Genomic DNA, 22,162 nt, shown 5'->3' on the forward strand with positions numbered 1-22,162 from the left:
CAGGGTCTCGAGTAGTCCAGGCTGATCTCAAACTAGCTATGGAATCAGGGAGACTGGGCTCCTGCTCCTCTTGCCTCTCCCTTACGAATGCTGGCTTTGTAGGCTTGCCAACACACCAGGGGTGCGCAGTGCTGAGGATGCAAGCCAGGGCTTTTGGCGTGCTCAGCAAGCGCCCTGTCTCCTGAGCGGCACCCCCAGCTCGCAACGTGCATTTTTAAATTTTAATTGTTTAAATTAGCATACAAAGAATTGAGTATCATAATGACATTTCAGCTTTTCAAGGTTCTATTTTCCCAGCTGTGCACATGCGTGTGCACGGATGTGTGAGATCCCCTGGATCTACATACAATTATTAGCCTGTGGTGTGGATGCTGGGACCAAGCTTGGCTCAGCGGCACATGGCCTTAACCACTGAGCAACTTCTCCAGGTGCATGATGGCCTTCTCAAACCTTTCTCTTCACAGTTGACTCTCTTCCTGAACATCCCCTTCTCTGCCCAATGTGTCCTCTCTGACCTGGCCCCTTCTATGTCCATGTCACATGCATTTTCCTTACATGTTTTTAAGTGTGTGTGCATGCATACACAACAGTGTGCCCCAGTGCATACATGCACTAGTCAGTTTTCTCCCTTTGCCATGTGGGTCCTGGGGGCAGAACTCAGATAGTCACATTTGGTGGCATATCCCTCTACCCACTGAGCTACCTGGCTGGACCATGCTATCTGTATTCTTAAGGACCTTTGAAAAGTATGGTGCACACACACACACAAAAAAGTCTGATTATGTTTCTGGAGCCGCAGTGCTCTGGAACAACTGATCTGGGGCATTACTGTGGTCAGCCACAGTCTGGGCTTGACACAGTGGTGGCCTCGCACACTCAGAAACGTGGGGTAGAACCAAACATAGTTGGAAAAGAAGGAAAAAGGGAAACTCGGTGGTAAGGTTTCTACTGCTGTGTTCATGGTGAGGCCCTGTCCCCTTGAACGCTTCTGTGTGGTGTCTATGCTCTGGGTGAACTACAGAGCATCTGGCCGCCTCTCCTCGGCCTCCTCCGTCCACCCTTACTGCCAGCCTGTCTCTGCCATCCCACACTGCACTGCCAGTCACAGACTGGGCCAGCCACATTCCCTGGTTGCTTGTAGCTTTTATTCTCTGCTCCACAAAGGCTGATGCCATGTTCCCTGGAGTCTTTCCCTTCTCCCACCAACAGAGGGCGTGACCTGCAATAGGAAGCAGAAAGCCCCACAGGTAAAGAGTAGGGCGGGACACTGTTTTAACCTTTATAGAAAAAATGATTCCATACCCACGCTTTCTCCAAGGCTTCCGATTGGACCATGGTGGACTCCACTGACTTCCTGGAAGGACACAGCCATTCAGGTCAACACCGTAATTCAGCAAATGCCCCAGTTTGTGAGAAACTCACCTAGGGCAACTCTGACGGGGTCTTCCAGACGCCCAGCCGGTACACATCTCCCTGCTGCCTCTTGATCCAAATCACAGAGCAGTCCAAACTAAATTTTTCTCCTGACTCCTTCTTCACTTAGCATATTAGCAGGAATGACTCACTCTGAGTAAGTAGACTAAGGACTCTAATTACAGGGCTCCGAATGGGAATGTTTAATTACATAGCTACATTCGTGATTTATCACCCAGTTTTGATCGTTGACAATTCCCTTTAAAGAATTCTTTTCCCCTAAAAATTAAAATAATGTATTTTTTAATCGGCCCTGGAAGGCTTTGTTTTCATTCTAATACAGAGCTGACTATTTCTTATAGGTGTCATGGTATGGAGGCAATCGGCCTAATGTCAGACAGGCATTCCTTCCTGGCAGCTTGCTCGCAGCTCTGTCTGAATCTTCAGTGCCTTACCTAGAAACGTGGGAGGGGGCTTTAAGAACCCCCACGCCCCTTGATCTTCCCTCTCTTTGGGGAGGAGACTTTCCAAATAAATGCTGCTCAGAGAGTCACAGTGGCACAGATCTGGCTCTGCCCCTTGGAAGGAAGATGTGAGGCCATCAAGTAAGACAGGCCAAGGACGAGGGATAAGGCCAGGGTTTCTGACCCAGAGGTCTGAATTAGACTCAAGCCTGGGTTTCAGGATCAAGGGACACCCATGGAAGCAGGCTGGCCAGAGCTGTCACTGAGCCAGCTCCAGCTAATCCCTTCTCCTGGGCGTGAGGCTCTGTCTTGGCGCTGATGGGAGTCTGTCTTCCCATTTTACAGGTAGACATGTCTGCTGCTGCTCAGAGAGCTTAAGTTGTGCTGTGTGTGCGTGTTTGTGTGTGTGGTGATGTGACCAGTACAGCCTATAAACAGCAGAAATCAAGATTCCAACATGAGTAGAATTTCATTAGTTAATTTAGTCAGTAAATAACAACAGTGTGGAGACAGCTGGATGTTGACTGAAAGAGATGGTGGAGAAAGTAAGTGGGTCTGGGAGTGTAGCTCACGGTAGAGCGTTTGCCTAGGAAGCATAAGGTCGTGAGTTCAGTCCTCAGTACTGGGTGGCACACCACTGAGGAAAGGGTGAGGGGCTAAGGCTCCAGGCGAAGGAGGGTCCTGCAGAGCCTTGTGGGAGATACAATATGCAGAAAGGGTGACCCACAGCTGGACTCCCTTCTATTCCAGCCACTTCTGTGTCCAGCCAGCACCTTGGCTGGTGTTTTCAGCATCTGCCCCTTCCCTCCCTCTTCCATAATGAATTCCTCCAGGGAAAGCTGACTTACAAAACCACGTAGAGTTTCTTGTGTCTGGGAGAAAGCTGTACCAACAGCAGCAGTGAGTAAAGCAATGGCTGGGTCACTGCTGTGGCGCCACATTCGAATCTTGACGCACGGATGGCACTGGACAGTGGGAGCCATTTACTGATGAGTACTGTTAAACCTGCTCCCTGAGGGAAACCTAGCCAACCCCCTGCCAAGACGATCTGACAGGCCACTGGCCCCCGCTGCATGGCTGTTCTGTGCTGCTGGAGACACCCTCCACCCTCCAGAAGGGCATCAGCAAAGACCGTGCTGCCACAGGATCAGGAAGGCTGGGCTCCAGTGCTGGCCCTGTCTCTGCTTTGCTTTTTCAGCCACTGCCCTCTGCTTTGCCTGAATTCAAAGTGAAGCCCACTGGGGTCTCAGTTCTTCTTGCAGTCTTGAACATAGCAGCTTGTCATTTGCATCACAGGTTCTCTTAGGACATGTTCTGAGTGAGCATCTCCTCCAATAACTTTGCTGTGAACTTTTAAAAATATTGTGGAAATCCTAAAATTCAAACAGATATTCTTGTTCAAAATGGTTAGCCAGATCTAAAGAGAAATCCTAGATAGCTCCTCTCTCTCTCTCTCTCTCTCTCTCTCTTTCTCTCTCTCTCCTCTTACCTGTGAGCCTTGTGAAAATAAAATATGACAGCAGCAATGCCATCCTTTCAGTGGGCAGAATCAATGTTCTGCGTGTGTCCCTGGAAAATCGGTGGATGTCTGTTACACTAAAGACAGTAATGGCACCTGCCAAGAACTCGGGTGTGTCTTTTCTCCAGCACTAAGCAGCAGCTATCTACACACTTCAGGTGTCCCCTAAAATCCTCCATCGACTGTTAGGCCTGTCAGCAATTCTTGGTGGTGATAGTGACACTCTGTCCACTTAGAGGGACTATGGCCAGACTTCTCGCCTCTTCCGACTTCTCCGTCTCACCCTACTCGCAATCACAAGAACCTTTTAGAAACCCACATTTGAACTATGACGTACTCCATCATTCACTGTATTACATGTGACTTTTTAAAGCATTTCTTCAAGGAAAATAAAAATGGCTTCTCATTTCATTCAGTCCTCAACATAAGCTAGGTGCTCACTCATCAGATTATTTTATATCCCTCTCAGCTGCTGTAAGGCACACAGATGTCTAAGACTTGAGACTCAAGTTGGCTTGAACACTTGCTAGCTAATCACAAATCAACTTATTTCCGTGCCCTCTGGTGCCCTCTGTGGCCGGGCTGCTTGGCTGCATCATTGGGGATCCTATATCTACCATCCTTCTCTGCTCAGTCTCCTCCAGCCCCCCAACAGCAAGTAGGAGAGAAAGATGGTTACAGGAGAAAGGGGGTGTAGACCTCTTTAGACCACTTCCTGCTGCTTAGGGGCATTGAGTTCCTTGGCACAAGTCCAGTCTTTGTTGTCAGAACACTAGCAACCAGCAATAGCAAAAGCAGCAGCAGAGGGGACAGCAGCAGAGGGGACAGCAGCAGGAACCGACAGCAGCAGGAACCGACAGCAGCAGGAACCGACAGCAGCAGGAACCGACAGCAGCAGGAATTGACAGCAGCAGCTGCCACAGGCCCTCTTGGGGCTCCTGCATTTATACCTACTAAAGAGTTCCCAGAATTCCAAATAAAAACCATCTGCAGCTGGCAAAAATCACGCCCCTCCTAGATCATGAGACAATCCATAATTAGCAGCTGTGGACAATCTGAAGCGGCCCCGTATCCCACACCTGGGATTAAATAAAAACATTATCAACATAACTGGGTTTTTTAAGAAACCAAAATTCTCACTACAGATGAGTTACAGAGACACACCCACCACCATGCAGCCGTGGAGACACTGAAGATGCCCAGAGCCACAGCAGCCACTGTGGTGGTGAGCTGGCCAGTGCGCTGAGCAAGCATGCCTTGCAGAACTGACAGAGAGTAAGAGAAGAGGACCAGCTTGTGCGCTGTGAAGGCAGGAGGGACTGGAAATGGGGTGGTGAGAAACGGCCTGGTGTGAAGAGCCTGAGGCCATGGTGAGGTCCCAGCCCTTGCTGCCACTGAGGGCCATGTCTGGGTCCAGAGCCCTGGAGCAGCATCTGTGTCCGTATCTGTGGCCTGTGCTGCCACCAAAGGCTATTCAGACATCTCTGGTCTGGGCTGCCTCCCGGCACCATCTTGATGCCCAAGACCTGACAAGAGCTGTCCCTGCCCCTCACAGGCTGAGGCACTTGGGAAAACGAGCCCCGCCCTTAGCTGAGGCAGTGCTGGTGCACAGGTCCCCAAGGCATGGGGACAGAAGAGCTGGCCACTGGACACTTCAGCCACCAGCCAGGCCCACCCCAACACCTCGCCCACCTCTGAGCCTCTGGAGCTCAGGGCAACCGCAGGAATCCTGAGAGGAGCGCTGCTGAGGCGCAGTGTTGACAGTGCAGCAGAAGCCAGAGGCCTCGGGCCAGAGGCTCGCGGCAGTGAACCTCTGGCAGTGAACCTCTGCCAGTGAAGCTGTTTGGGCAGGGGCACACTGTGTTGCACACCGCGGCCGCCGCAGCTCCCATGGCAAGAACTTTGTTGTGGCTGTTTTTATTTTTTATTTTTTTTATTTTTTGCTTCCTTTGAGGGGGAAGTTTCAGGAGAAGAGGGAGGGTATGGAGGTGTGGGAGATGAGTGGGCCTGGGGTGCGTGTGTGAAATTCACAAAGAATCAACAAGAAGTTTAAGACAATGTAACCGGTTTACAGAGAAACAAGGACCAAAGGAGACTATACAGATTACCAGACTATATGCACCGCATCAAATCCCTGTCTAAGCAGGGTTTGGAAGCAGGATTTTACACAGCCCGGGCGCCACTGGACTCACTGCAGCCAGATGAGCTTGAACTTCTGATCTTGCGGCTTCCATCTCCCCTGCACTGGGTTTACAGGCGTGTGCCACTTTGCTCGGTGTCCTAGTCACTGTTCATCACTGTGGGGAGGCAGGGGCCACGGCAACTCTTAGAAAAGAAAAGATTTAATCGGAGCTGGCTTACAGTGTCAGAGAGTTAGCCATGATCATCACGGTGGAAGCACACAGGGGTTAGAACAGTAGCTGAGAGCGTTACTTTCTGATCCACAGGCAGAGGGCAGAGGCAGAGACAGAGAGATTGAGATTAGTCCTAGCATGGGGTTTTTTAGACCTCAAAGCCTACCCCAGTGACACTCCAATCTCAAGAAGGCCACACCTCTTCCAAGGAGGTGAGGTCTCCTAGTGCTCCTTCTCAAAGAGTTCCGTTTCCTGGTGACAGAGCATGCGGATACCTGAGTCTGTCAGGACCACCTCACTCCCGCCAGCACACCGGGTCTGTGCAGCACTGGGGCTGGCACCCAGGGCTCTGTGCCCGGCGGGCACTCCTCTCACTGACAATAACCCCAGCCGGGGCTTTTTTAATGTACACGTGGATTATGGGTAATTCTAGATTCTGTGTGTAGTAAGGATGCTTACAGAGTCCCAGCTGGCGTCAGCCACGTGCGAGTGCTCTGTACACTGACAGGAAGCGTGACTTGTGCAGCCCAGGCCCCGTCAGATCTCTGAGTGCTGGAAAGCTGCCGCCTTCGCTGCTTGTTGGAGTCATTTGGCCTTTCATTCGGTCTTCCAGAACCTGACTCCAATTCACGCTGTGTACTACTTACACAAATTCCTCCTTTCTACAAAATTTTTCACATTTTCAGTGTGAAGGACTTTGCTCTTGTGAGGCAGAGAGACTAGGTTGTCCAGACTGTATCTCCCAGCTCTTACAGTGGCCACAGGACCTTCCCCTGCTCATGACAAAGTTCTACCCAACAAAACTCAAACAAATTATAGTTTCGCTCCTTAAATTTATTCTATTAAAATTGCCAATTTTGGGGGCTAGAAAGATGGCTCACTGGTTAAGAACACTTGCTCTTTTGAAGACCAGGGTTCAATTCCCAGCATCCACATGGTGCCTCACAACTATCTGTAACTCAGCAATCCAACCCCCCACTGACCTCAGAAAGCAGCAGGCATGTACATAGTACACACACATACAGGCAAAATGCATGCATGTTAATCTAAAGATAATAAAGAAACCAAATAAAATGCCAATTCTCTTTTAAATGATGCTTAGAAGCTATATTTTTACTGTTGTATTAAACTGCTCTGACCAAGGCAACTTGTATAAGGAAGGATTTATTCTGACTTTATGGTTCCAGAGGGTTAGGGTCCGGGACAACACACAACTCTAGGAAAGCTATAGCGCCAACCCTTACATTTAACAATCGTTGGCGTTTTGCTGTTGTTGTTGTTGTTGGGGGGTGTTTCAATTTGATTTTAACTTTTACAGGGGATCGGGTGTTACAGATGGGCTTCAGGCTTGCTAGTAGCCTAATTGGCTCCTCCTGCCTCCGCCTAGCGTGTGCTGGGACTGCAGGAGTGAACCACCCTCCCCGGCTAAGGCAATGCCAGGGTTTCATGCATGCTGAGCAACTGTTTCTCCAGGGCCAGGTTTAACAATCTTGAGCTCCGGGCTGGAGAGATGGCTCAGTAGTTAAGAGCACAGACTGCCTTTCCAAAAGACCTGGGTTCAATTCCCAGCACCCACATGGCAGCTCACAATTGTCTGTAACCTCAATTCCAAGGGACCAACACTTTCACACTAATGTACATAAATAGTAAAATTAAATAAATAAAAACAACAACAATCTTGAGCTTGGAGCGTCTGGTGAGACCCCGAGCACTCCCATTGCTCTTCCACGTTTGTTTCTGCTCCTTAGATTGCTAGTCCCGGGTCTACGCACAGTAGGTACTTCAGCATTTGTTGGCCAGCTGACCAGAGTCCGCTTGTTCCCAAGTCTGGAGCCTACTTCTCTAGCGTGTGCAAAGCTCTGGGTTCAAGCTCTAGAGTCTTAAGAAAAACAACCACTCTGATGTCACAGATCTATAATTCCAGCAATCTCGATGACTGAGGCAGGAGAATCACAAGTTTAGGGTCAGCCTGGGGAACTTATCTCACAAAAGAGAGAGTGAAAAGAGGCCGGGGAAGAGAGCCCACAGGCACTGCCAAGTCCAGTGGATGGAAGCCCTCGTGTGGATGGAAGACCTTGTGGAGCCTATGAACAACCACAACAAACGCACTTTGTTGCACTTTTTTATTAATATGGGCCCACGTAATGCTCCTCACACTCAAGGGAGTTCTGGGAGGGTGGAAGGTGTCTTCACTCTCGCAATCCAAGAGAAGAAATGAGAGCATCTTCCTGGACTCTGGAACGCTACGGTACCTACTGTTCTGCAGGCTTCTCTCCCAGCCCTTCCTCGCCTGTGATAGCATGGAGAAAGGAATTCTAGCTGGGAAGTCCCAGACAACCCGGGGAGTCATCTCTTGCTACTTAAATTAGAACCATATTTGAAATCTCACTTAGTTAATTCAAGCCAGAAGGAAAGCTACGTCAATGACTGACACTGACAAATTTCAATGATATAAACGACCTCTAACCTTTCTATATTCCAAGTTATCTGTTCTGTTTGTGTAGCCAGGTTGCTGCTCCAAGTATCCTGCCAGAGAACAGATGTGATTGCATTGCTAAGCTCCTACAGTGTGCATGGCCTTGGCTCCATCCTGAGGTTTAATGGTCCTTGGGCTATGAAAGAAAATGGAACCAGTTAGAGGAAAATATTAAGGGCAGAACACACGTGGCCACAGGCAAACCTCCAAAGTTAAACATGCTCTTGACAGGGGTACTCAAAGATGAAGAAAGAGAAAGTTGAAGCTGCATCCCTTCACTGGCACACTGATTTTTCCTGGCTCAGATTCTACATATTTAAACAGTGCTAAGGTTGCTTTTCTTGCTGACTTTCTCGTGTACATATTACGGGTTTGGGGAACATGATTCTATGTAGCCAGCTGATAGACGTTAACATGCCTTCTATACCTCAAATCTAGGATGGACACACATCAAAGACTTTTCCTCCTAACTTCTATTATTTTATGTGCATAGGTGTTTTGCCTTCATGTATGTCTGCACCACATGTGTGCAGTGCCAGAGGAGGCCAGGTGTTAGTCCCCCTGAAACTAGAGCTATGGACAGTTTTTAGGTGTTGCATGTGTGCTGTGAATTGAATCTGGAAGAACAGCCAGCACTCTGCTGAGCCATCTCTCCAGTCCCTAAATTTGTTATACACACACACACACACACACACACATACACACACACACACACACATAAATAATTGTATGTGCTCAAGCATGCATGCACATGTGCACACTCATGCCTACAGGGGCCAGTAGGAAATATCAGATCCCCTGGAACTAGAGTTACAGGCATCCCATGTGGGTGTGGGGAAAACCAAACTCCAGTCCCCTGACAAAGCAGTAAGTGCTCTTGACTGCTGAGCCACCCCCAAACCCAACAACACACAACTTTTCAGCAAATACTTATTAAAACCAACTGTGGCACAAGGGCCTTCACAGGGAGAGCTCAGGTGAATGGTGAGGAGTGATTCCCACCACCACAGCCCCTGCAGGGTATTAGGAAAATTCTCCTGTAAAAAGCCCTCTTGTGAGCATGTGTGCCGATCTCGGCTTCTGGGAGAACACCAGGCATCGGCTTCTGTCCTACAAGAGCTGAGAAAATCTCTCAACAGACAAGATATACCCCTGAGTCCTGGAGAGGACGGACATTGTTCTTGGGTGAGGACTGTGAGGGGCTTATGGCCTGCTGGCGCAGGCTCAGCTTGTGGGTGATTCCGATGTGGGAAGCTAAGACGATGCCATAACACACTGGTGTGTCTCAAAAACCAGCACCAGGCCAGGCTTCCTGACGGCAGCTTTGTCAGCCTCAGAAGGAGGCAGAATTTGTCCTCTGGTTTATGGAAAGCCACTGAAAACTTGAACAGTAGAGCAGCTACAGTCTAGAGTTGGACCCATTATGGTGGTCAGCTCGGCTGCAAACACAGATGACTCGTGAGGAAGAGAATCCAGACAGAGCCTGCAGGGTGAGCTGGTTTTCAATGAGAAGGGACGATGGGACAGCTAGTCCTCTGCTCAGGGACGCACGTGTGCGATGTGCCCACTACCATCCATGTCCAGGACGTCTCTCTATGTGAGCGCCTTCTCTCTGTGCCTTCATTCATCTAAAAGAAGAGAAGCACCTTCCAGTGCACAGACGGAGCAGGAGCAGCAGCACGCAGAGCAAGAACGCACAGACGGAGCAGGAGCAGCAGCACGCAGAGCAGGGCTGCAGGCTGCACCGCACAGTTCTGTGCTACCTGGACACACTCAGGTTGCCTTCGAGGACAGAACCTCAGCTGAGGAGATGCCTCCCCAAGATCCAGCGGTTGATGGGGAGAGCCCAGCGCATTGTGGGTGGGCTGTCCCTGGCCAGCTGGCCAGCGCTCTATAAGAGGACAGACTGAGCAAGCCATGAGAAACAAGCCAGCAAACTGCACCTCCACAGCCTCTGTACCAGCTCCTGCCTCCAGGTTCCTACCCTGCCTGAGCTCCTGTTCCAGCTTCCTTCAGTGAGGAGCAGTAATGCGGAAGGATAAGCCAAACAAACCCTTTGCTCTCCAACTTCCTTTTCAGTCAGGTGTTTCATCACAATACAAGCTCTAACTAAGGCAGTCATGGTAATACAAGCTCTAACTAACCCAGCTCTAACTAACCCAGCTCTAACTAAGGCAGTCATGGTAATACAAGCTCTAACTAACCCAGTCATGGTAGGACATGTCCTTAATCCCAGCATTTCAAAGGCAGGCAGGAGGATTTCTATGAGTTTGAAGTCACCCTGGTGTACATTAAGAGTACCAGGCCAGCCAAGGCTACAGGCTGAGCTCCTGTCTCCAAACAAGCAACTAACACAATAAAGATTAACTTCTGTGTCAGGGGGAAAAAAAAGCACTAGGCAAGGCTCCATGGCCAACAGCCTTGGAGACAGCAGAAGAAAGCTGAATTTGTACTCCGGTTAACAGGAGACCACCGAAAACTTTCAAACAGCAGAGGGACTACAGTCTGGAGTTGAAAGCCATTACGGTGGTCAGGGTGGCTGCTACAGTGAGTGTGAGGCCAGCCTGGGCTATGGAAGACATGGCAGGGTAGGAGCAGGGGAAGGAGGAAGAGGAAGAGGAGGAAGGAGATGGGAGAATTGGTCTGAAGCTGAAGCTGAACCCTAAGTAGCAGCATTATAGGGGAGAGACCACCCGAAAAAGAAGCAAAAAGGTCATAACAGGAAGTAAAGTCAAGGGCAGGTAAAGAGTTGACTGCTGTCCATGCAGTGGAAATGAAAAGCCAGTCCTCTGGCAGCTCCGCATCCACAGCTAACCCTGTTTGGGTGCCAGGAAAACAGTCTCAAAGTCCGTTTGGACCCAGTCTTGAAGCCTGTCACGCCTTCACTGGCTGCCCACAGTCTGACACTAAAAGATGATTTTTTTTTTGGCAAAATGCCTTAAAATCCACCTCCCTGTTCCTCCAGACCAGCTGAGCCTCAGCAGTGGCGGCCGCGGTGACACCCTCCTCTCACCAATGGGCCTTTCCCTGGACTTCTCCCCAAACTGCCAGAAAGATCTCGGAAAGGTAAGACGTGTTTCCAACATGTCCTTGGAGGACTCATTGGTGTTTCCTCAGTGGCAAAGGGTCGAGGCTGAGGTCTGTCGGCTAAGTCACTGCAGAACTGCCCGTCATGAGGAGTGAAAGGCGGTGCTCACTAACGTGGGTGATATCCACACTAAAAGCAGAGAACCCCTTAGGAATGGCCAACCCTCCTCCTGGCCCTCATGTATTCTACAAATGGGTAAACTGAAGCTAAGAGGTTTTATAATAAATGGCTAATATTTGAGTCTGGGCTTTTCAAACTTTTTTATTTCATATTTTTAAGATGTATTTATTTGCATTTTGTATGCTTGAGTGTTTTGCATGTTTGATGCCCATAGAGTTCAAGGGAAGGTGCTAGATACCCTGGAATGAGTTACAGACAGCTCCTTGCCACGAGGAACCAGGTCCTGTGCAGGCAGGGGGTTCTAACTGCGGCTGTCTCTCCAGCCTTGAGTGGAGGCTTATGGGAGGATTTTCCCAGGTGCTTTCCCTGTCTGAAGCAATCACACGGACAGTACCGAGCTGGATCGGCCATACTGACTTCGTTTTGGCACAGGGAGACGTGCTTAGAATGCCCAGCTGAGTTCCACCAGAACTCTGTCTACTCCTTGACAGACCTGAGATCTGAGCCTGAGTCCTCTGACTCCAAAGTCACCTACCGTCATCACCAACACGAACTGCATTTCCTTTGTGTGTCAAGCCTTGTGATATACTGAGGAAGGCCTGCCTGTTTCCATGCTGTTGGTGTCTATATTTTTACATGCAAACAGACAGATGTTTTTCAGTATTTTTTCATATGCAGTTTTATATGAAGAAAAATTTTATATTAAAAGTGTATGCACACATGATGTGATTTCCAAGATTCGGTAAGCACTACTGCAGCCAGCAAGAGAATTTGTTTTCTGGTAAGGAGAAGGGCTGGACTGGAACTCCGTGCAGTGCTAGGGCTATTTGCCTTGTATGCATGGTATCCTGGGTGTGACGCAGAATTCCCAGGGACTCCACATCAGAATAAAGAGATAGGGCTTGGAGAGGTGGCTCAGCGGCTAAGAGCACTGTCTGCTCTTCCAGGGGACCTGGGTTCAATTCCCATCATCCACATGGTAGCTCACAGCTGTCCATAACTCCTGTCCAAAGGACCTGACACCCTCACAGCATAACACCAATGTACATAATAATAAACAAATTATTTCCATAAAAGAATAAGGGGACCTAAGCCAATGTGCCTCATCTGGGTCTCTATTCTGGTGGCCAGAGACTCTGGTGTCACTTCAACGAGGACACAGGTTTGGCAGGCCTCTGGGCTCCTGTCCTAGCCTTTCATAATCATGAGGCCAGCAGAGAGAAGCGATGTGTCCAGCAAGCTGGTCCAAGCTGAGCTCACCAAAGGCGCCTGCAGGGGCTTAGAGCAAACGTGACTCCTCTCCCTCTGCAGCAGCATGATACTCATTCAAGTAAAACCATGAGAAAGGTGATGATTTCCATGTATGAAGTGGCATTGAGTTACTATGTGTAGCCAAAGAAACTCTAAACTGGGTCAGAAAGGGAGATCAATTTGTTTGACAAACATTGACTGTATTTTTGTGAGCTCCTAGTCTGTAAGCCACAGGCTGGAGATGCTGAGGCGGGGTCTGCTGTCTCAGGGGCTGGCTCTCAGGTGTGAGCAGGTAAGACCCTCTCTGGAAGCTTGTTTAAAATGCACAGCCAGGGCCTAGGGTGAGCGCTCAGTGGGGAAGTGCTTGCCGCACAAGCATAAGGACCTGGGTTTGAATCTTGGGACCGCGTGAAGGTCCTCCTGTAACCACACACTCCTCCAAAGGACCTCTGGGGCACACTGGCCTTCCAACGGTGTTGAAGCTGTACCCTTCACATTCATGCAAAATTGTCTCAGAAAAGTAGGGTGGAAAGTGACCTCTGGCCTGCATGGATGCATGCACACACACACACACACATACACACACACACACACACACACACACACACACACACAGCACAGCCCCAAACTTCTGATTCCTCAAATAGGGACAGAGTTGGTTGACTAAAGAGGTTGACACAGGTGTTATTGAAGTTGTGTCTTGGAAAACTTTGACCTGGTCAAGCCTAAGTTCTGAGCTGCTAAAATCAAGTTCCTTAGACTTGGGATGTCTGGGAGACAGAAGTGTGTGACCTGAAAATCATTAAGGCCTCTCTAAGGCCTTTTAGAATGGGCTGGCAACATAGCAATAAGATCTACAGGCTCAGGCTGGAGAGGTGGCTCAGCGGTTAAGAGCACTGTCTGTTCTTCCAGAGGACCCGGGTTCAACTCCCAGCACCCACATGGTGGCTCACAACTGTCTGTAACACCAGTTCCAATGGATCTGACACCTCCATGCTAATGTACATAAAAAAATAAAAGAAAAAAAAGAAGAACTGACTCAAGATCTATGGGCTCTTTCCAACAAGGGAAAAGTCAGTGTTCACAAATGAGCTGAGCCAGAAGAGAAACAAAGCAAAGGGGTTTCACTGGAACAAGTCAGGAGTGTGTGTGTGTGGTGTGTCTGTGTGTGTCTGTGTGTGTCTGTGTGTCTGTGTGGTGTGTCTGTGTGTGTCTGTGTGTGTGTGTGTGTCTGTGTGGTCTGTCTGTGTGTGTCTGTGTGTGTCTGTGTGGTGTGTGTCTGTGTGTCTGTGTGGTGTGTCTGTGTGTGTCTGTGTGGTGTGTGTGTGTGTGTCTGTGTGTGTCTGTGTGTCTGTGTGGTGTGTCTGTGTGTGTCTGTGTGGTGTGTGTGTGTGTCTGTGTGGTGTGTCTGTGTGTCTGTGTGTCTGTGTGTGTCTGTGTGGTGTGTCTGTGTGTGTCTGTGTGGTGTGTCTGTGTGTCTGTGTGTGTCTGTGTGGTGTGTGTGTGTGTGTCTGTGTGTCTGTGTGTGTCTGTGTGGTGTGTGTGTCTGTGTGTGTGTGTGGTGTGTGGTGTGTCTGTGTGTGTCTGTGTGGTGTGTGTGTGTGTGTGTGTGTCTGTGTGTGTCTGTGTGTACCTTTATTTTTCAGCCCTCAAGAGTGGATGACTGCTGCTTATGAGAAGCAGCACATCTGGTTGGGAACTAGGCCTACTGCAAATGTGTGTCACAAGTGTCCCTAAGCACAGCCACAGGGGTCAGGTGGGAAGGAAGCTTCCTTTCCTCTCTACAACTGTGGGTGATTCTGTGTGCAGGCCTAGGAATGCACTCCTCTTAGCAGCCTTGCCCAAGCTGTCCCTGCGCTCCCAGGAGCCTCCCACCTTCCTCCTGGTGAAGCCAGCTGCTGCCACAGAGGCCACCTGCCTCTTCTCTGGCCTAAGAGTCTCAAGTTCCAGAAAGCAAGGCAGCTTGTGGGAGGCTACTGCAGAAAGAGGGAAACAAGACAGGAACTAAAATTAAATGGATTGTCTGCACACTTTTTTTTTTTAATTAAACTGTGATTCATTTTCAGGGAAGAAGAGGCCCTTTGGGAACAATTGTGGCCCTGAGTGCCAGGCACCAAACTTAGCAGCTCGCCAAGCTTAGCAGCTCTGCCCAGAGCCGGGGGCGTAGGGAGGTGACAGGAGAGGCAGGGATGGGGTCCTTCCCTTCTAGGGAAAGGAAAGCAGGGTGGGCGGGGTTGGAAGGAGAGAGCTGGGAAGACCCCCCAGGCTATGGCAGAGGGCCCCCCCCCAGCTGGGGACCCTGAGGCTGGGATTTTGTGTTTTCTTTTGTTCTGTAAGATTATGGCACCTCTCCCTCCCTGTCTTATCCCAGGAGGCCCAGCACCGGCTTTGATGGTGAGACAGAGCCACCACAACCCTGGTTTGCCACGGTAGGGGGAAATGGAGTCTGGGAGAGAGAGGGGGAGAGTGAGGAAACGAGGCAGAGGAGAGAGAGAGAGGAAGGGGAGAGGGAGAGAGGAGTAGAGAGAGAGAGGGGGAGAGGGAGGAAAAGAGGCAGAGGAGAGAGAGAGAAAGGGGGAGAGGGAGAGAGGGAGAGAAGGAGAGAGGGGGAGAAGGAGAGGGGGTGAATGAGGAAGAGATGCAAAGGAGAGAGGGGAAAGGAGAGAGAGAGGGAGGGAGGGAGAAAGGGAGAGAGGAGCTCTGAGGTTGTGAGGCTGACTGGAAAGCTAGGCTGAGAGACTGAACTGTGTGTGGGCTGTTGCTCTGATGTCAGCAGAACCCAGAACTTGAGACACGCCCCCCAGTCCCCCCTAGTCACTTCAAGGATCTGCTGTCCGCACTGACACCCCTCCCTGCCTTTGGATTCTTCCAAGGGTGGGGGAGGTATAGACACAGCATAGGAATTGGGGTTCAGGGACTGGCTTGCAAACCAAGGAACTGTGGTGCCTGCACTAGCAGCACCCGAGTATGAAGATGCCACCACACCACTGCCAGCACCTTCCGCCAAGCCCAGACTGCGCAGCCTGCATCCAGGGCCAGCCTGTCCTAGGCGGATGAAGGAGAGCCTCCACCCCATGCATGCACAGAGAAGTTTATGCCTACTTCACTTTCTTCTGTCCTCAAAGTTTCTGTTTAACAGCCAAGAGACGTTTAAGTCACAAGAAATTAACTAAAATCTTGTGTGTGAGGGACCACGTATTTGCACAAATGTAGTAGGTGGAGTGTTGGGAGACAGGAAGTTGTGCGGAACGGAGAGGAAGACCTTGAGGAGCCCATATTTTGGACAAAGAAGGGGAGACTGAAAAGAACTCAAGAGCAAATGAGGGTCTGCCCCCACCCATCCTGGAAAGCCAATTGTCTCTCCTGTGGCCAACCGCCCTCTCTGTACTTCCAGGCTTCAAACCCTCTAACCCTAAATTCATCGTTTGCTGGGCCTTTCTCCTTCTTCCTTTTTTTTTTTTTTTGGACTGTGTGTATGGGGGGATGTTGTGATTTTTTTTAATCTTTCAAATATAAAACAGAAATACACTTTATCATCATAGATATATTTTTTTCACTCTCACCACATAAATACAAAAACATCCAAAGAGCCAAGACACCCAGAACACAATTAGTAGCCAGGATTCAGCGACACTACCCGCGTTTGAATGATTTGTTATTTTCTTCCCTATTTGCTGAGAGAGAGAACAAAGGAAAGAAAATTAAGCAAGCGAAGAAATGGAAAAATGAAAAGGGAAAACCTCCGATGTAAATACTTTACAATAAAGTTACTTTGTTAACGTTCTGCGCTTGTTTCAGACAGGCGGATACATTCTACACCGAGGCTGCTCGCACTCTGGGTCTGTGGTTTTGGTTAAAACGCGCGCGTGTGGCGGTGGCTGTGGGGGCTGAGCGGGTTGGGGCCGCACCCGCGTGGTGGGAAGGGTTCTAAGTCTGGGTGGCTGCCACCGGAGGTTAAGAAGGGAGAGGAAATGCGTGTCCTGGCTGCCACACAAGGAACCACTGGCCGTTGAAGGCCGGACGCCAGGCACCATCCTGTCCTCCGGCAAGCAGCCGCTGGGAAATCCCGGAGCTTCCTGCTCCGTGAAAAGCCGGCATAGACACAGGGGTTCAGGAGATGAGCAATAGCTGTTGATTTAATTCTGACCCCAGCTATTCCGCAGTAGCTTCGTTCTGGGAGAGCCAGGAGGGAAGAAAGCCCCCAGCTACTGCGCCCGCACAGCCTCGGAAGAGGAGAGTGAGTCTTCTGTCCTTGGAGTCATTGGCTTTGCTTTTCCTCTTAAGTTCCTATCTAAAGTCACAGCACTCGGGATTTTGATTTCCACGACCCTGTGATGCATTCTCTAGCCCGAATTTCTCACACCCTGCAAACTCAACTATTTCTGTGTGTTCAAAAACAGGTGCCCATCTGGTTTTACGTAACAATTACTCTTGCTTTATTGCTTGCTGTTAGATCAAATTTATTACCACCTTCGCCTAACAAGACAAATTTATCGTGATTTATCGCGTCTCAGGGTCGGGGAGCCTGCGATCGGAGCTTTCCTAAGGGGAATAAAACTCATCAGCTCTGTTCTGGGCAGTTGTTGCTCGCTCCTGCACCAAGGATTCCGAGAACTCTAAAACTCGAGGCCAGGAGCCCCCAGAATCCTGGCTTCTCTGACAAGAAGGGAGAGGCCCTTCCTTCTGGGTCTAAAGAAACCAAGAAGCTCTTTCAGTCCCTGGCGGTTTGTGAACGCAGTTCCTCTTCCGAATATCCTTCGGAGCAGTGCACAGCGCCCTGTCCAGACCAGGGATCCCAGGCCTGGACCGCTGTTACTTCCTGGCTGGCAGGGCTGGGGGTGGCTAATTCGGGTAATTTCTCCCCAATTCTTTGGATCATTCCTGGATTCAGGCGGAAACCGGGGTTGGCGGGAGGAAGAAAGAGTAGAGAGAACAAAACCAGCCCAAGTGAGCCGGAACCGGTGGCCGGCGGGCTGGGTGAGGGAGTAGTCAGAGGCCGGCGGGCCGCGGAGGCCAGCGCGGAAGCCTGGGCGCGCAAGGCGCGAGTCCATAAATACCACCACGGTGGGTGCGATAGATATAAATACAGGCGACACTCAGTCAGTCCAGCGCCTTCTTCTCGGCCCCTTCTTTACTGTTGGTCCGGGAGTAAGGCTCGAAGGCCGAGGAGCTCAGGTACCGGGCCGAGAGTTCTTGCAAATTCCCGGCTAGCGAGCCAGCCATGGCCAGCGGGGCCGAGGACAGGCGGCTGGCGACGGAGCCCAGCAGCGACGGCACGGGCAGGCTGAAGAGGCCGTGGCCGGCAGCCGGGGCTCCCGCGTGCAGGGCGCCCGGCCCCGCGGGCCCCGGCCCGGGGGTGCCGCCCACGGCCGGCGGGTGCTGGGGCGCGGCGCCCGCGGGGCCCGGGGCGGCGGCGGCGGCGGCGGCGGCGGCCGAGCCCGCGGCGGCGCCCGCGCTCAGGGCCGGGAGGCTGGGCCCGCGCAGCGCCGAGCCGAGGGCGCCGGTGGCGCAGGGCGGCAGCAGCGCGGGCAGGCCGGGCGGCGACAGCAGGCGGCCCTGCTCCAACAGCCGCAGCACGCTGCACGTGGCGGCGGTCTCCGACACCACGGAGCGCAGCTCCGAGTCCTTGCCCTGGTCCTTCTTCTGCTTGGTTCGCCGGTTCTGGAACCAGACCTTCACCTGCGCGCAGAGATGCGGGAGGGAAAGTGGGAGAGGGCAGGGAACGCAGGGTCAGACGCGGCGGGCGGGCGAGGGCCTGGGTCACCGGGACCCTCCCCACCCCGGCGCTAGCCGCAGCCCCACCCCGCCGCAGAGGGTCTGGGCTGGTCAGCTGCTGGCGGAGCCGCCACGAGGGGACAGCACTTCACTGGACCACATTTCCGGGTCAGGCAGGCAGGCCCAGGCCAGGGCGGGTTACAAAAGCAAAGTAAGGAAGAAAAACGGGCATTTCATTGGGCTGCGGCGACCCCCGCGGAGGAGTTTGGGGTTCACAAGCTGGAGAGTCAGCACAGCCCGTGAGCCTAAGGCCGGAGGTTGGGGGCGCGGGGAGCGTGCAGGAGGCCAAGGTGGCTGGGGGACAGTGTTTCTCTGCCTTCCTAGATCCCTAGTCCAGTGAGTTCAAATTTAGCCCCAGAAAAACTTGTGCTTCTTAGAGGTTCCAAAGGCCTGCTTTCTGCTTGTTAGGCCAAAGCCTGACCATGACCCAGCAAGACACAGGGAAGGAAGGGATCGAAAGCAGCCGGTGGTGCGGGGCGGAGCTCATAGGCCAAGCCTTCTTCGCTCTCGCCACCAGCTAGTTAAAAGGTCTGGAGGACTCTCAATTCATCACTCCCTCTGCACTCCATTGGGAACTTTGGAATCATGGGAGGAAGACAGAAGGCTGAGGGAGACTAAGTACATTCCAACCCCTTCCCCTTCTCTTTCTGCCTCTTCTAGCCTAGAACAGAGGGTGGTGGCTATATGGGGGAAAAACCTGTTTAAATTCTGAAAGCTAAAGGGGGTTAACAAGGACAAGCCAAGTCCAACACAGATTTTCCTATCTGCTCCGTCCTCAGTTGTGCGGTACTCAGCCCAGACGTTGGGCCTAAAATGCCCTGCACATGCTTGAGGGAAGCTGGCCTAGGGAAAGAGACTAAAAAAAAAAAGAGAACTGACCAAGCCCTAAACAGCCCCTTTGGGGCAAAACCTTCCTCTGGGTTTCATGTGTTCTGAGCCCTCAGCTCACACCAGCAGCTCCAAAACAGCAAGGGACATAAAATGCAAAAGATGCAATGTGCAGGGCAGATCCCTGTCCGCGGCACGGGGTCAGCGCCTAAGGAACCCCAGAGCAACTTCTCGGGCTGGCTTTTAAGGGTGGAAGCTGCCAGATTTGCACCGTCTCTGAGAGTTGGCACCACTTTCTAATCCTACTTCCTGCAGAATTGATCTGGGTGCTGGGGAAAGCTAAAAGCCCCAAAACGGGGTGTTACTGGGACTATAGCCAAGATGGTATGTATCCAAACTGGGGAAACCAGCCTTTTGTAAATCAGAAGCCATCCAAAAATTCCTAAGTCTGAGAGCCAACAGGGACAGACTACGGGGCCCGCTTGGCCAAGCCAAAGTGTACAGAAATTAGACCACGGAGGATTTGAGGGTGATGACAGAAAATGGCAGTTTAAGAAAGAAGGAAGAGCCTGAGACCTTCACCCCATCCATTCCGTCTCCCCCACGTCTCTGGGAGGTTCTGTCCAAAGCAAGGGAGACAGCGAGGAAAGGCAGGGTGGAGCTCTGGAAGGGAGAGCAAGCCCGGCGCTGCGGGCAGCCCGGCGGCGGTACCTGGGTCTCCGACAGGTTGAGCTGCCGGGCCAGCTCAGTTCTCTCCCGGCCCACCACGTACTGGCAACGTTGGAACTCCATCTCCAGCCGGTAGAGCTGCTCCGCCGTGAAGGACGTGCGTGTCCTCTTGGGCCGATCGAGGTCCAAGCCCTTGGGCAGGATGATTTCTCGGATAGAGCCCTTGGCATCTAGGGAAGGGCAGATATCAGCCCCCGGAGCCCGCGGCTTTTCTTTGCCTCCTCCCCCGAGCTAGCTAGGGACAAGGGTCCAGCAGGCTGAGGCGGGTGCCCGCGGTGGCCGCGGCCATCAAGCAGAGAGCCTGTGGGTGTGTGGAGGCCAAGGTGCTAACTGTAACACCGTCAGCTGGAAGAGCACCCAGACTGCCATTGTGGAGTGCCCAGACCCCGGAGGAGGGTAAACCTGACCTCCAAACGGGTGGCTGTTTCTTCCCGCCAGGGAGCCTGTGCTGCGCGCCCAGTATTCCGGGGGGCGTCCACTGAGAGCCCAGCCCAGTGCGGCCCCAACTGCAGCGCAGCCTTCGCTCTACGGTCCCCACCCCCACCCCGGGTCCCCGGCCCGCTGCGGGGCAGGCGGCGGAAGGAGGAGGGACCCACCGTCCGCCCGCGGGCCTGGCTATTTGCTGGCGGGGGCGGCGCCGGCTGAAACCGGGCCTGGGCTCCGCCGGTGCTGGGGAGGAGCGCACGACACTTCTTGAGCGAGGCCGGGCCCAGCCAAGAGGCGGCCTCCCCAGCCCGGAGACCCAGCGGTGTGTGCAGGCGGTAGCGAGCAGGCCGGGGCGCAGGCCCTCGGCCCCGCCAGCTCAGGGGCCGGCGCTGCCCAGCGCGGCCGAGGGGCTGCCTTCCGCGCCCGCGCTCCCCTGGGCGCGCTCTGCCCTCCGGGGCGCAGCAGCCCTCAGGCCGCCGGCAGCAGGTCCCTGTCCCGGAGGGTGCGCACTCCCGCCCCCGGAATTCGGGTCCCAGGCCCTTCCCCTCCGCGCAGCGCCGGGCCCCCGCCCAGCGGCCGGGAGAGCCCCTCGGGGCTGCGAGGGCCGAGGCTCGAGGCAGCGCTGTCCGGGGAGCCCCGGCATGCTTCCCCGCGGCCCCCAGAGCGAGGACCAGCAACTTTCTCCCGAGCGCTCGCTCGCAGCCCCGGGCGGCGACGCGCAGCGGCCGGGGCTTCCCCCCAAAGGACGCGCCCCGGAGCCCTGCCCGCGCCTACCTCGGACCAGGATCCGGCGGCAGTAGTCCGGGTCGGCGGAGGGGCTGGCTTTGCTCTTGCTGCAGTCCTCCGCGGCGCCCGCCGCAAAGGCGCCCTGCGGCTCCTTGAGGAAGGCGGCGGGCAGGCTCCCCTCGGCGCCCTTGAGCTCGCGGCTCTCCTTGTGCGCGCCCTTCGGGACCCGGGCGGCCTCGGCGTCCGAGTGGCACCGGACGTCCATCTTGTCTGGCTTCCCGAACATCGGCGAAGCGGCACAGGCAGGAGGAAGGGGAGGGGGCGGGAGGAGAGGCGGCCGGGCCGGGACCCCCGCCTCGCAGCCCCGCGCGGGCGCGCCGGGACGGGGGGTGCCCGCGGGCTCCTCGGCGAGGCTCAGCGGCGGGGGCTCGGCGGCGGCCGGCTGCTCCGGATCCCGCGCGGCGTGGCCGGGCCGCCTCGCTCCTCCGGCCGCGTCCGGCGTCCCCAGCCCGGAGAGCGGGCACCACGGCGCGACTCCGGGAGGCGGCGGCTCCGCCCGTGACCGCGGCGCCCGAGTTGTGGAGTCCGGCACCGGGACGCAGGCTCGCTGCTGCAATTGATTACGGGTAATTTCGCAGCCCCCACGTTTCAGTTACCTCATGAATACACTAAATTGTTTGGATAATATATCAGATCGTAATGGATGGTTTCTGTCCTTGTCCCCAATCAAGCAGGGGTTTAGCCAGTGAATAAACGGAAATGATTGGTCTTGCTTTCGGGAAACACAATCAAAGACCCACACTTCCAGAAAAACTTTTGACAAGATTCATCCTGAATTGTTAGCGCCATTAGCAGGCATTATTAACTTTCTCTTTGCCTTTGACCTTCCTGCTCACATACTGGCTAACCGGGGTTTCCTCCAGCCTCGCCAGATAGCGCTGGGGGGGGGGGGGGGGGTGCCGCTCAGTCCCCGGAGCTGGAGACAGCGGTTGC

General features: G+C 53.1%; 1 protein-coding gene across 1 annotated transcript; it reads right to left on the reverse strand.

The window, feature by feature from the left end:
• Positions 1–16,171: 16,171 nt before the first annotated feature.
• Positions 16,172–21,455, reverse strand: Vax1 (ventral anterior homeobox 1). The gene is made up of 3 exons (XM_021643408.2): positions 21,218–21,455; positions 20,000–20,187; positions 16,172–18,364 (listed from the first exon to the last, which is right to left on the reverse strand). The coding sequence occupies exons 1-3, from the start codon at positions 21,453–21,455 to the stop codon at positions 17,786–17,788; spliced, it is 1,005 nt and encodes a 334-aa protein (XP_021499083.1). The 3' UTR covers positions 16,172–17,785.
• Positions 21,456–22,162: the final 707 nt, after the last annotated feature.

Source organism: Meriones unguiculatus, chromosome 1, assembly GCF_030254825.1.
Source record: "Meriones unguiculatus strain TT.TT164.6M chromosome 1, Bangor_MerUng_6.1, whole genome shotgun sequence".
NCBI classification, from domain to species: domain Eukaryota; kingdom Metazoa; phylum Chordata; class Mammalia; order Rodentia; family Muridae; genus Meriones; species Meriones unguiculatus.